Below are 14533 nucleotides of genomic sequence, written 5' to 3' on the forward strand. Positions count from 1 at the left end.
AACAACAAAGGCCACAAATTCATCAATGTTTTTGCTCACCACGGATTGGAAACCATTTTTGTCAAGTGTGTTGTTCAGTTAATCTCCAGTACACATTTTAGGGTTGGAAATATTTTTTAGTTTTGAAAAATATAAAACTTTTTATTTTTTTTTGTCTTGAGTACTTTGAAGTCCTGGAAATGGGCAGGAACTTCTTTTTCTTTAAAAGGCAGTCCCTGAGGCCAGTCCTTGGGGTCCCAGCTCCGCGAAGCAGGAGCTGGGATTGCAGCATGGGGTCAGGCGAGCAATGCCAGGGTGGGGTCCCTTTATCAAGGCAGAAGCCCGGACCTTTGCCTTGGAACAGGGTGAAGGACACAAGGCAGGGTTTCCTTGCTCTCTTCTTCAGCCTTGCCTTCTTCCTCAGGCTGCTCTGTCGGCAAGGTGGGCTGGGCAAGGTGAGGACCAGGAGGGGAGGCCAAAATGGCTAAGGCCCAGGAGAGGTGTTGGTGACAGCTGGGGAGGGGTGTCCCGGTGGCCAGCTCTCTCGGGCTACTTCACTTGAAAAAAACAAATATGATATACTCCAAAAGTGCCCTGTGTTAGGACTGTGGAGATTACTGGTTCTGCAGGCGGCAGGTCTTCACAGGAAAACCAAAACAAAGACTCAAGGTAATTATTAGAAAAATCAAATCGGTACTTTTGCCTTTAAAGCTGCTATCATTATCTGAAGTCTCTTTTAGGAAGGCCTGGCTGATGGAGAGGCTTCTCTGCTTGGGGTTGCGATCAGTTCTAACCAGAAAAGTGCGTTGATGGTAAGGGGGTCCCTCTCATATTGCTGTTCATGGTAAGAAAGAGGGTTTTCATATTATGGTGACTTCTAATGGAGCCCCTTGCTGGCGTGAAGGCGCAGAGAATCGCAGCTCGCGAAGCTCTCGGCTTGAGGAACCTGAGCCTCGAGAAACAAGAGGGCGTCTACAGATGTTTAGGTAAGAAATGGGCCACGTTAAGTCACAACTGTGGTGGCTTTTGGCCGAGGACAGCCTGGGGCTGCCTCGGGCCAAGGCACATCTCCTTTCAGGAGCCGGCAGCCGACCCCTCGCTCTGGCGGCGCCCAGGCGAGGCCAGTGGGGTCCGGGGCGCGCGGGCGCCGCCACCAGGGCGCAACCTCGCGCTCCCCGGGCTCGGAGCCCCCGCCGGTCCCGGTGCTCGGGGCCGGGGGAGCGAGGCCGAGGCAAGCGGCCGCGGGCGTTGGGAGGGGGCCGGCGGAGCCCGCGCGGTCGGGCAGCTTCAGGTTTCCTCCTGGAGCCGGTGTCGGGCGCGGCGGCGGGCGGGCCCGGCCATGTGATGCCGGGGCCGGGAGGCGGGCAGGCGGAGATCCAGCGGCAGCCGGCAGGCGCGGAGCGAGGGGGGCGGCCCCCGCCGCGGGCACAGCCAGCGCGGCCCCGGAGCGCGGCCTCGGCTCCGCCCCCTCGCGCTGCCCGAGCCGCGCCGCCGCCGGGCGTGGGCCGCTTCGGGAGATCCTGCCCGGCTCCGGCGGCGCGTTCCGGGCGCCCTCGGGCAGGGCGCGGGGGCAGCGCCTCGCTCGGGCGTCGGAGGCTGCGGGACAGCACCTCCGGGTAAGTGCTCTCTGGGGGCTCCATCCCCGCGTCTCCCGGCCGCCCGGGGTGGAAAAGTTTGGCCGCCTCACCTGAGTTCGCCCTCGCGGAGCTACTTTCTCTAGGGTTCCGGAGGGCGCGAGGATCAGCGGAGGTGGAAAGGGGGTGCTGCAGCGGGCTCGGCGGCGCGGGGGATGGCCGCCGCCTCCCTGTCCTCGGGGATGGCAACAAGTGCAGAGGCGGCGCGGCCGGCGCGGCGGCTGCAGCTGCGGAGCGCTGGGTCGCCCGGACCGCGCGGCCCCTCTCGCCCCCGCCGGGCCCGCTCAGGGGACCGGGCATGGGCGGGTGGAAGCCCGGCCGCTGTCCTTCGGGCGCCGGGGAAATAAATGGTCTTCTTGCGGTGGAGAAGGCAGAGCCTCGAAAGCTGGGGTTTCCCTTCCCCATCAGTGTCTGGCTCCGGGGTGAGGGTGCTCGGCGGGGCCGGGTCGCCAGAGAGCAGCAGACCAAGCGGAAGCTCAGGACACAAGCGCTAACATTTCTTTCATGTGGAAACACATGTTGTGCTTTAAAAGGCATCTATAGTTATCTTGGTTAGGAGAGGCGGCCAGAATTCCGTTGGACTTCCTTAGGATTATTTCGTGGATCTGTTTTCCTCTTGGAAACCTGGGGTGTGCCTGGTGGTCCCCTAACCTTCCCGTGCTGGGAGTTTCCACAGGGGCATAATGACGGCCTGTTGGCTAGGGAGGCATCCTCGCCTATGCAGGGCTTTGTGGAAGCTGGGTGCTCAGGCAGCCTTGGAAACCCAACTCTCGTTTCCCAGACACCAATTAGATTTCCAGGAGAGAATCCATCTTCCTCCCTAGGAGCCCACAGCGCCCCCCCGCCCCCCATTGGTTGTAGCTGGCAGCAACATCTGTGTTTGCGCAGCTTCTCCCTTCTTGACCTCTGCCTGAGTCGAGACAAGTCCCCGCAGACCCAGAGTTAAAGAGGTTTACCACCAGACCCGCGCCAATTGGGTAAGAAATACGAAAACGTAAGATGTTTAGAAGGAACTGATCATTTGGGGTCCCATGGGGTCCCTGGTTTTCTAAAGCTTTGCCATCTTGTGTTCTAGGCCCTGAAGATGTCAGGGGAATTGAAGTCCTTTTTTCACAACAAAAAATCGAAGACCTGTTCTCTTGGGTTCTGTGGGTTGCTCTTTGCACATGATAATCCAAGCAGATTACCTGGGAAGCTTTTTAGTATAACTGTCTTGGGTTTTTATATACACATACTTAAAGCACATAGGTATTTGCCTTATCTTGATTAATAGCCAATCTGATTCCTTTGTAGTATTTGGAGCAAAAGAAATTACTACTGCAAAAACCTTTGGAGTTTTCTTATACAACATAGTATTTCAGTGTAATGTTCTGATGTGGACTTTCTGTGTGATTATTGTGCTCATTAACTTTGATCAAACAGGAATTTGGATAGCATCAGACCTCATATTTAGTGGTTAGAGAAACTGAGGCACAGAGCTAGCTATTGGGCGTTTGACTCAGGTGAATGTCCTGGCTAATGGGAGAATGGAGAACAGAGAATCAGTGTTTGTCCTCCTTTTGATTGTGTTTTCTTCCTTATCAAAACCACATAGCCTGGCCAACCAAGAACAGGTTATGTAACAGGTGTGTCGTTAGACTTTCCTTTGAAGCACTTCTCCTGTCCTCTAAGCAGTTCAGAAACACTTAAAGGTAAAGAGGAAATAGTAGTTGGTAACTAAGGCTCTATGAAATTTCATCAGGGGCCTCACTTGTGTTTCACACCTTTTTTTGTTTAATCATGTGAGTACTGCAGAAGAGTTTGGAATATTTTCTCATTGTGCTCTTATAAGAAACTACTGTTGTGGCTAAGACTTAAGTTGCACAGGAATTTCAGGTGAGCTGTGACACATGACCTCCTTTGGTAAATGAGAAAAGGATATGTGTTTTAAATAGGTATTAAAACAAATAAAGGAATATAATGTTACTTCTATATTAAGCATTCTGTACAAAATTGGTAACCACTGTATTGGTACTTAAGCTCTAACTTCAAGTTCTGCCAGAGTTTATGACCAAGTGTGACTCCCCAGAAAAAAGGTTTATGATATATTGGTTTGGCCAAAAAGTTCATTCGGGTTTTTCCATAACATCTTAGGAAAAACCTGAACAGACTTTTTGGCCAACCCAGTAAATGTCGGAAAACCCTTTACAATTGGCACATGGTTAGAATGGTACTGCAGAGAGTCCAAATTACTCTCAAACTCCCAGGCTGACTGTAATTTTATTATGCTTTAATTTACTGATCAGATATGACAGATCTGGTTTATGTAGGTTTTGTCTAATTGCATTTGTATTTATGTTGCTTTAGTGAAACAGAGAAGCTATAGGATAATTTTCCTGTGACCTTAAATTTGTTACGAAGAGATGGGTCAAGCTGGGCAACTCCCACTGAGAGTTCTAAATTAAAAACAGTGTTATACTTGAAGTGCACCAAATTCAGGGAATTTTGCCATGTTAGAGTTGTACTGTAAATATTATGCCACGCTGTAGGGCTTGAGTCCAGATCCCTCCCGTAGGCAAAGCTGGGCTTAGAGATATTTTTCTTACGAAGTGCAGGTCAGGTACTAGACCACAGAGCATTTTGCCCTGATTGGATGGTACTCTGCCATTTTTGTCCAGTCTCTATAATCCTTAGTTCTTTTGTAATTTTCCAGGTATTTAAAAGTTCTCAAAAAAAAAAAAAAAAAAAGTTCTCAAAACCTCAAAACAGTGTCGCTCTGCTATGTTGCCATTTTGATAGTCTCTATCATGCCCCTCTCTTTTTGTGAACATTTTCTTATATTTATTCAACAAATATTTGAGGGCCTACTATATGCCTGGCACTGCTCTCTAATTCTCTGGACTGTGGATTTCATGTCTAAGACAGTACTTTTCTGATTTTAGAATTTTTAGGATCTGTTGCATTTTGAGTGGGCCTTTCCACACTCAACACTAAGACATTTGGCTGATAAAATGGCAGGTAAGTTTTTCTGTGATAGTACATCTTCTTAACTTGACTGCAATTTTTCCCTTGAAATTTGCTCTTTGGCACAATTGAAATTTGCTTATTTCTACCATTATTGCTCCTGGACTTCTTCTCCTGGATAACCAAGGTAATGAGATTTGACATCATTTTTAGTATGAAGGAAAGTGAAAACATAATTGAATATTGGGCAATTGTTCCAGTGATCTTGGTTTTGAACACTTGTATAAAAAATGTATTTTAATTTTCAGAGGTGTGTTCTCTTATTTTAATCCTCAGTTTATTAATTTGAGGTTTGATTTCTGTAGAAAGTTGATGTAAAAAGAATGCCTCATAGCCACGAGTGAAGGCTCGCATAGATGGAGATGGGCAACGACACCTTCGCTTTACATAATAGCATGTGTACTCAGCACTCAGATAACATTCTGCCTATTTCAAGTGGCAGGCTTTGTTTGACTGGTGTGCACATGATCATTTTGCCTTTAAAAAATGCTTAAGATGTTAACATGCTTTCTGTATTTCCCTCAAATATACAGACATTCCCTTAATAGATAATCATGAAATATATTGCATATATTAATGAAATGTATGGTTTAGCTCTTAAATTCATTATCACACACTAGTGATCGTGCCCTTTTTAAGGCTTGCACCTCTTCTTCCATCATTTTATAAGTTAAAGCAATTATCTTTCGTAAACTATAACCAAGTGGTTAAGAGTGGGGACTCCGGAGCCAGCCTGTCTCATTAGACGGTCCTGGCCCTGTCCTGGCTGTACCACCTCTCTCTACCTCAGGTTTCCCATCTGTAAAATGGGGATAATCACTGTAACCTGCCCTCTAGGGTTGTTGGGAGAATTCACTGAGTTTATTTGCAGAGAGCCCTTCTGGTAGTGCCTGGTAGAGATTAAGTGCGAGAAAATGATGGTTATATTTATAACAAATAGAAAATAGACATTAAAAAAAAAAAGGAGCTTGAGCAGGTTTTCCAGGTTTCAGAAGGCAGTGAGATGTCTGTGTGATCTCAAGGGGAAGCGCCCTAGGCTGGAAATCCAAGGCAGGGATGGAGACTGTTGCCTGTGGCCTCTCATCTGTGTAACCTTGGGCAAGTATGACCCCTCTGTGGGTCTCAGCTTCCTCATCTGGTCAAACGGAAAGGGGTAGACTTGATGGTCTCTAAGGACCTCTGGTTCTAACATTCTATACTGTCCTGAAATTTGAAGGTGAGGAGGGCGTTTGTCAGTTCAGCCGTGGCTGTCTTGGGCAACACAGGACAGGAATGTACTGTCCACAGGGTCAGAACTGCGCCTGCAGCAGGCGGTCAGTAAACGTTTGAAGGGATTATGAAATAATACTATTAACTTACCTCACCTTGATCACCAGACAGTCATCAGGTTGGAATGACTGAGTTATCTTTCTGGACTTAGTCCAGAGAGATTTTAGACATGAATGTCTGGATCCCATGCATGTGGGTCATAGGCCATCCTGCTCCCTTTCTTCTGTGGAACCCCTTCTTGTGGAAGAGGGGTGGGGTAGATCTGGGAAGATGAAAGACAAGTGGACTGATTATTTCTGAATTTCATGATTAAAGTATTTCCACACCTGATACACAGGAGAACATCACCAATGGCCTTTGCAGGGGTGCTGTAAACTAGAAGGGCTTGGAGCAAAGGCCGTCTCATTAAGGACTTCTGACCATTTGTGAAGATTAAGAAGTTTTCGTTGGGCTGGATGGTTCAGGCGAAGTCTCTGGAGCAAATTTGTCTCTTCTCCCTAATGACCATTGTTTATTGTCTGTGCATGGTCCTTTTTCGACAGTTTTCCTCATTTTCTTGCTCCACCAGCCTCCTGGTTTGCTGTGTGGCCAGGTGTTAGTTTCAAAAAGTAGGGGGTGCCCAGTGATTAATGAGATTATGGGTTATTTGAGCCCCGAACCCAGGATTCTGAGCCTGGCTGTTCGTTGGGATCACCTGGGTTCATAATCACTCAGCTTGGGCCTGACATCTTTTTTTTTTTTTTTTTTTGATGTGGACCATTTTTAAAGTCTTTATTGAAATTTGTTACAATATTGCTTCTGTTTTATGTTTTGGTTTTTTGGCCAGGAGGCATGTGGGATTTTATCTCCCCAACCAGGGATTGAACCTGCGCCCCCTGCTTTGGAAGGCCAAGTCTTAGCCACTGGACCACCAGGGGAGTCCCCTGGCATCATTTTTTAAAAAGATGATACTAGCTATTTATAAAAGGGTTTGCTAGCCATTTACCTAACCTTTAGTGTTTCTGGCTTTCTGCATCTGAAAGAATCCAGGGAAGGGTAATTCTCCTGGTATCCCTTTTAAGCTATGGGCAAGTCACCTGTCTCCCACTGCCTCCTCTTGTGTCCCCCCACCCCTGCTCCCATTAGCCAGGACTGGTACCTGCCCGTGGAATGTGCCGTGTACTTCCTACCTTCTTTGACTTTGTTCCTTTGTTCCCTTTCCTTTCTAGCGAAAATCTGTTGCAATCCTCAAAGCAAGTTCAAACCACCATCTCTCTGAAACCCTTGACCAACTTCTCAACTTTCCAACTTGACTGTAGGCCCATTGATGGCAGGGACCCTGATTTAGGCTACTCCGTAGGGGGCTCCACAGAATATACCTATATTGGTTGGTTGGTTAGTAATTTTGCTAACTGTCATGTCAACAAGTCCTACTTTACAGCATCCCCATAGAGGCTAATGGTGATTGTTTTCCTGTGTATAAGGTGTGGATCGCATTGGAAAATATTGGGCTGCAGGGGAGGAAAGGAGAATGTTGCTCAATAAGTTAGATAGCTAGTCCTTCTCAGATATAAATGAGAGGCTACGCAGGCCTTTCTTAGGAAATTGTATGTTCTGTCTGGGGAAATGAATGAAATACTTGTTCAGAGTTAGAATCTTAGGACTGAAACAATCCTGAAAGGTTTTTCTCTAGTTTCTAGCAGGTGAACAATCCCCCTGTATAGCATACTTCCACATGGTTGACCATTTGAATACTGTCCTTGAATACTTTCAGTAATGGGGGACCAGTAACCACAGATACCCCAGTCTCTCTTTGTTTTCCCCCCCTCAACTTTAGATACACACAATTATTTGTCAAAGTGTGCAGTATGATTTGATATACATGTACATTGTGGAATGATTACCAAGGATAATTAACACATCCATCACCTCACATAGTTAACTTTTTTGTGATGAGAACACTTAAGATCTAATCTCAGCAGCTTTCTAGTATACAATACAGTATTTTTACCTATAGTCACCCATGCTGTATGTTAGATACTCAGAACTTTTCAAGAGGTACAGACTTTCAGTTATATCTCCCTGTTTCCTCATTCCCGCAGCCTCTTGAGTCACCATTCTATTCTGTTTTTATGAAATTGGCCTCTTTTTTTTTCATAAGATTCCACATATTGCTGATGTTGTATAGCATATAGAATTTGTCTCTTTTTTTTTCTTATAAATTTATTTATATTTTATTTATTTATTTTTGGTTGCATTGGGTCTTCATTGTTGCGTGCGGGCTTTCTCTAGTTGCTGCGAGCGGGGGCTACTCTTTGTTGTGGTGCATGGCTTCTCACTGCAGTGGCTTCTCGTTGCGGAGTGCGGGCTCTAGGTGCGTGGGCTTCAGATGATCTTCCTGGACCAGGGATCGAACCCATGTCCCCTGCACTGGCAGGCGGATTCTTAACCACCGCACCACCAGGGAAGTCCCTAGAATTTGTCTTTCTATGGTGGCTTATTTCACTTAGCTCTATGCCCTCCGTTTCATCCATGTTGTCACAAAAGGCAAGATTTCCTTTTCTAATGGCTGAATGATATTCCACTGTGTTACACATACTACATTTTCTTTATACATTCATCTTTACGGACACTTAGGTTATTTCCATGTCTTGGTTATTGTGTATAATGCTGCAATGAACACAGGAATGCAATCTTTTTGAGATAATGATTTCATCTCTTTAGGCTATGTACCCAGAATTGGGATTGCTGGATCATATGGTAGTTTATTTTTAATTTTGTGAGGAATTGCAATCCGGTTTTCCATAGTGGCTGCACCAATTTACATTCCAACCAACAGTGCACCAGTGTTCCCTTTTTTCTACATTTTCACCAGCATTTATCTCTTGTTTTTTGATAATAGCCATTGTAACAGGTGTGAGGTGATCTCATTGTGGTTTTGATTTGCATTTCCCTGATTGGTGATGTTGAGCATCATGTGCTTATTGGCTGTCTGTATGTTGTCTTTGTTAAAATGTCTGTGTAAGTCCTCTACCCATTTTAAAAATGAGATTTTTTTGTTTTCGCTATTGAGTTGTTTGAGTTCCTTACATATTTTGGATATTAACCCCTTATTAGATATATGGTTTATAGATATTTTCTCCCATTCTGTAGGTTGCCTTTTCATTTTGTTGATGGTTTCTTTTGCTGTGCAGAAGCTTTAGTTTGATGTAGTCCCACTTGTTGATTTTTTTGCATTTGTTGCTTGTTCTTTTGGTGTCATATCCAAAAATCATTGCTAAGGTGATGTTAAGGAGTTCCCCCTGCCTTATCTTCTTCTAGGAGTCTTATGATTTCAGGTCTTACAAGTCCTTAATCCATTCCAAGTTAATTTTTGTGAGTGGTGTAAGATACTGGTCCAATTTTATTCTTTCACATATGGATATCCAGTTTTCCCAACACCATTTATTGAAGAGGCTATCCTTTTGTCATTGAGTGTTTTTGGCACCCTTGTTAAATATTGACCATATATGCATGGGTTTATTCTGGGCTTTCAGTTCTGTTCCATTGGTCTCTATGTCTGTTTTTCAGCCAGTACCATATTGTTTTGACTGTTATATTGTAGCTTTGTAATATAGTCTGAAATCAGGAAGTATGATGCCTCCAATCTTGTTCTTAATATTGCTTTGGTTATTCAGGGACTTTTGTGGTTCCATACAGATTTTAGGACAATTTTTTTCTATTTTTCTGAAAAGTCATTGGAATTTTGATAGGGATTACTTTGAATCTGTAAATGGCTTTGGGTAGTATGGACATTTAAACAATATTAACTCCTCTGATTCATGAACACGGATATTTTTCCATTTGTTTGTCTTCAGTTTCTTCAGTGTCTTACAGTTTTTGGTGTATAGATCTTTCACTTCCTTGGTTAGACTTATTCCTAAGTATCTTACTGGTTTTGATGCTATTGTAAATGGCATTATTTTCTTTATTCTCCAGATAGTTAATTAGTGTACAGAAATGCAACAGATTTTTGTATGTTGATTCTGTATCCTGCAGCTTTACTGAATTCATTTATTAGGTCTAACAGTTTTTTTTGTGGAGTACTGAGAATTTTCTATACAAGATCATGTCATCTGAAAACAGACATTTTTACTTCTTTTCCTATTTGAATGCCTTTTAATTCTTCTTGCCTAATTGCTGTGGCTAGAACTTCCAGTACTATGTTGAATAGGAGTGGTAAGAGGGGACATCCTTGTCTTGTTCCTGATCTTAGAGGGAAAGCTTTCAACCTTTCACTGTTGAGTATAGTATTATCTGTGGGTTTGTCATATATGGTCTTTATTTTGTTGAGGTGTGTTCCTTCTATACCCAATTTGTTGAGTTCTTATTAAAGGATGTTGAATTTTTGTTAAATGCTTTTTCTGCATTTATTAACACATTTATTGATTTGTGTATGTTTCTTTTTTCATTCCTTTAAATGTTAATCACTAAAAACTTCCCTCTTAGAACTGCCTTTGCTACATCCCATAAGTTTTGGTATGTTGTGTTTCTATTCTTGTCTCAAGATTTTTGAATTACTCTTTTGATTTCTTTGACAAGTTGGTTTTTCAGAGTGTGTTTTAATTTCCACACATCTGTTTTTTTTCCTGGTGTTCCTTCTGTTATTGATTTCTAGTTTCATACCATTGTGGTTGAAAAAAGATATTTTATATGACTTTCATCTTCTTAAATTTGTTAAGATTAATTTTGTGACCCAACATATGATCTATCCTGGAGGATGTTCTGTGTGTGCTTGAGAAGAATGTGTTTTCTGCTGCTGTTGGATGGAATGTTTTGTATGTTTGTTAGGTACATTTGGCTTAAAGTATAGTTCAAGTCCATTATTTCCTTATTGATTTTCTGTCTGGATGATCTATCCATTGTTGAAAGTAGGTTATTGAAGTTCTCTACTCTTGCATTGCTGTCTATTTCTGCCTTCAGATTTGTTAATAATTGTTTAATATATTTAGGTGCTCCAATATTGGCATGCATATAATTACAATTGTTATATCCTCTTGATGAATTGACCTCATTATTATATAATGACCTTGTCTCTTCTTATAACTTTTCACTTAAAGTTTATTTTGTCTCATAAGTATAGCTACCCCTGTTCTTTTAGTTTCCATTTGTATGGAGTATCTTTTCCTATCCTTTCACTTTTAGCCTATGAGTGTCCTTAAAGTTTAAGTGAGTGTCTTGTAGGAAGTATATACTTGGGTCTTGTGTTTTTGTCCATTCAGCCACTCTTTGTCTTTTAATTTAAACCATTTACATTTAGAGTAATTTAGTTATTGATAGGTAAGGACATACTATTGACATTTTGTTAATTGCTTTCTGATTGTTTTGTAGTTCATTTGTTCTTCCCCTCTTGCTGTTGTCCTTTGTGAATTGTTGAGGTGGCCTACCAGGGTTCTACTACTGTCCTTTTCCTTGTGGGGTGAAATCCCTCCATGGGGATCCTTCTTGGCACCAAGCTGCTCTGGACTGAGGGATAGAGGGATGCAGGTAAAATGCTTCCTATGCTTCTCTCTGCTGTCATCCTCAGTTTTTGAGCTCCACAGGGTTTCTGCTGCTGCTTTGTTGTAGTGTAGAGCTTTCCCAGGGCTATTTTCATTGGTTTGTAGGTGGTCTATCTTTGGAAACCTTTAGGCTGTTAAAAAACCATTTCCCCTGTATTGAATTTTATAGTTCTGCTGCTTGGGGGCCATTATGAACAATTTATTACTTTTTTATTTTTTATTTTTTAAAAAATTCTTTATTTTTTATTTATTTATTTTTGGCTATGTTGGGTCTTCGTTTCTGTGCGAGGGCCTTCTCCAGTTGCGGCAAGCGGGGGCCACTCTTCATCGCGGTGCGTGGGCCTCTCACTATCGTGGCCTTTCTTGTTGCGGAGCACAGGCTCCAGGTGCGCAGACTCAGTAGTTGTGGCTCACGGGCCTAGTTGCTCCGCGGCATGTGGGATCTTCCCAGACCAGGGCTCGAACCCGTGTCCCCTGCATTGGCAGGCAGATTCTCAACCACTGCGCCACCAGGGAAGCCCCTGAACAATTTATTTTACATGACAGCCCCCTACATTTTTGAAAATTAATTACATACCCTACCTTTAAGCCTTATTTAAGTTGGTAAATCTCTTTCAGCTCTTATTAAGTGACATGATTTTGAATCCTCTCACTACCATGAATACTGAACATATACCGATTTGCTATATTTTTCTTAAAGTGTAGTACTTCCGGATGCTGACTGATGGTGCAGAGTATAGTAGAACCATTCCCACCCTTGCTGAGACCCGCCTCACCCCCCAGGGAAGCACTGAAACCTCATAGTTAAGATTACCAGTTACAGAGTAGAAAGTTGGGGAGACTCTCAGCTCTGCTACTTTCTACCTTGTGTTGGGCAAGCCATCTAAACTTTTAGTCTCAGTTTTTACCTATTTCTCTTATAGGGTTAAAAGGACACAATAAGATAGTCTATGTAAAATGCTTAGCACAGAACCTAGGACAGAATAATTTCTCAAACAATGGCTTTCCGACTATGGTCCTTCTAAACAAGGCCATTGACTCTTGATGTTCAGTCATCTCAAAATAACCAATTTGTTTTTACACTTGTTGCTGCTGAGCCCCATCTCCTCATTCATGGATGTGTGCAATTGGCTTCTTAGTCCTATAAATAAAACTTAATATTTATCTAAATTTTCCTGTATATGACCATCTGTTCTAGCCTTTCAAAGTCTTTTAGATTGTTTATCTATACATTTATCATTCACTACCCTCTTTTGCTCCAAGTTGTCCACAGATTTGATATGCATTTCTTTAATGTCTTAAGGAAATAATAAAATTATTGCCTAGGCTGAGGTCTAGGGCAGAACGATTTGATGTGCCTATACAAACTTCACTTCAGATTGATGTTTATCAGTTTCAGGTAGAGTTGTTCAGCGAATTACTCCTATTTGCACTAGCATCGGATTCTTAATCCTCCATTCTGTCATAAGGATATGTGCTTTGTCAACCAAATCTACTGTACCTCTACTATATAGAGTTACCAGTTTGGTAACCACATAATGGAATGGGGTTATTGTCCCGTGACTTATTCTTGGGGAACCCACACTGGCTCCAAGTAGTCACTGCTTCCTCTGAGGTACTCAGACATCAGCCCTTTAATCTGTTCTAGAATCTTGCTTACGATCAATATGAAGCTCCTTCTGTCTGTAGTTTAGAATTGGCTTTTTTGAAAATTGGCATGATATGTTCCTCTCTCCTATATTTGAATCCTGTCATTGTCCACAGTTCCTGACTGATTATGGTTGGAAAATCTCATTGGATTCTTTCCTATCTTGGCCTGTCCAGCAGCCTGCAACTTATTCAGAGCCTCTAGGTGCCCTCTTATGATCGACTTTCCCACTTACAGATGTTCTTTCTGTCCTTTTCAATTGGAAGGTTATCTCTCTCCAAGAGGAGACAAAATCTCAATAGCTGTAGAGGAGTTCTCCTTATCATTCATCTACACTACATCACCAGTCCTAAGCAGACCTATCTATCCCTTCCTTGATGTTCTGGCTTGAAAAATAAGTTGAAATAAAAATCTGATTATCCTTAGTTTTTTGGCAGCCTCATGTTATTTGGGGCTTTAGTATGTCTGACACAGTTCTTTAGAGCATGATATCCTCATTATTTGTTCTGGAAAAGAGGCAGGGGGGAGGATAAAAACAAAGCAATTCTTCTTATCATTTGAGTAGAAAAGAGCACAAACCTAGGAATCGGGAGCTACTTGAACATAATGATCTCTCCACATCTCCACAGAATCCGTATCCTCTCCAGATGGGAGGTCTTCAATTAGTTCTATGAATCATGATGATTTCTTTAAGTAGTGATTTCATTGATTGATGATAACGTTTGGAGGTGGATCTGGGTGGGATGGAGTGACAGAACACCCAGTATGTATCACTACATATATTTATGTATAAGAAACAGCTCATCTAACTCTTCAGCGTTGCCTTTTGTGAAATTGCTAGCTTTGCAACTTCCTTCAGAAGTTCTCAGGGATGAATTTCTGGAAGTTGCTTTTATACTGGTTATCACAGCCCTTAGAGACTTAGCCAGTCTCCTGCTGGCCACTCACCATTCTTGGTGGTCAGGGGCAATACACAAAACCTATTATTAATGCTTTATTAAGTTTTAAATTGATGGATTCTTAGGGGGAATAAAATAGAAGCATTTCTCTTCAATTGTTATGTTTCATGTTACACTAAGTTGTTATATAAAATGCTTATGTATTTTTTCTTCTCCTATTTAATAACCAGAAATGTTGATAGCTTGCTTATTGAATATAAAACATAGTGTCAAGAATCTTTAAAATCTTTAAAGTCAGCCATGGGAATTCGAATGGTTCCTTGTTCTTTACTTAGAAAGGTTGCACGGAACCCTACTACACTGTTGGTGGGAATGTAAGTTGGTGCAACCACTATGGAAAACAGTATGGAGGTTCCTCAGAAAACTAAAAATAGAATTACCATATGCTCCAGGAATCCCACTCCTGGGAATATACCCAGACAAAACTATAATTCAAAAAGATACATGCACCCCTATGTTCACAGCAGCACTGTTCACAATAGCCAAAACATGGAAACAACCTCACTGTCGATTGACAGATGA

General features: G+C 42.8%; 2 protein-coding genes across 8 annotated transcripts in view; one reads left to right on the plus strand and one right to left on the minus strand.

Annotated features, from left to right (window-relative positions):
* Positions 1–839: 839 nt before the first annotated feature.
* Positions 840–2018, minus strand: LOC130707119 (basic proline-rich protein-like). Its single transcript, XM_057540351.1, has one exon. It carries the CDS (start codon positions 2016–2018, stop codon positions 840–842), a length of 1179 nt encoding a protein of 392 aa, XP_057396334.1.
* ARHGEF28 (Rho guanine nucleotide exchange factor 28) overlaps positions 1431–14533 on the plus strand; it is a 307464-nt gene continuing 294361 nt past the window's right edge. For 4 of the 7 annotated variants that reach the window (XM_057540597.1, XM_057540601.1, XM_057540602.1 and 1 more), the window contains exon 1: positions 1433–1595. The gene's annotated coding sequence lies outside the window, so the exon portion shown is untranslated. Of the gene's footprint in view, positions 1596–4534; positions 4611–14533 lie in introns of all 7 variants that reach the window. The other 3 variants (XM_057540598.1, XM_057540604.1, XM_057540603.1) reach the window with 3 other exon arrangements.

This window comes from Balaenoptera acutorostrata, chromosome 2 (genome assembly GCF_949987535.1).
Source record: "Balaenoptera acutorostrata chromosome 2, mBalAcu1.1, whole genome shotgun sequence".
Lineage (NCBI taxonomy): Eukaryota > Metazoa > Chordata > Mammalia > Artiodactyla > Balaenopteridae > Balaenoptera > Balaenoptera acutorostrata.

Coding starts and splice junctions, on each gene's coding strand:
- LOC130707119 (XM_057540351.1), bottom strand. CDS start 2,018: ATGGGGAAGGGAAACCCCAGCTTTCGAGGCTCTGCCTTCTCCACCGCA.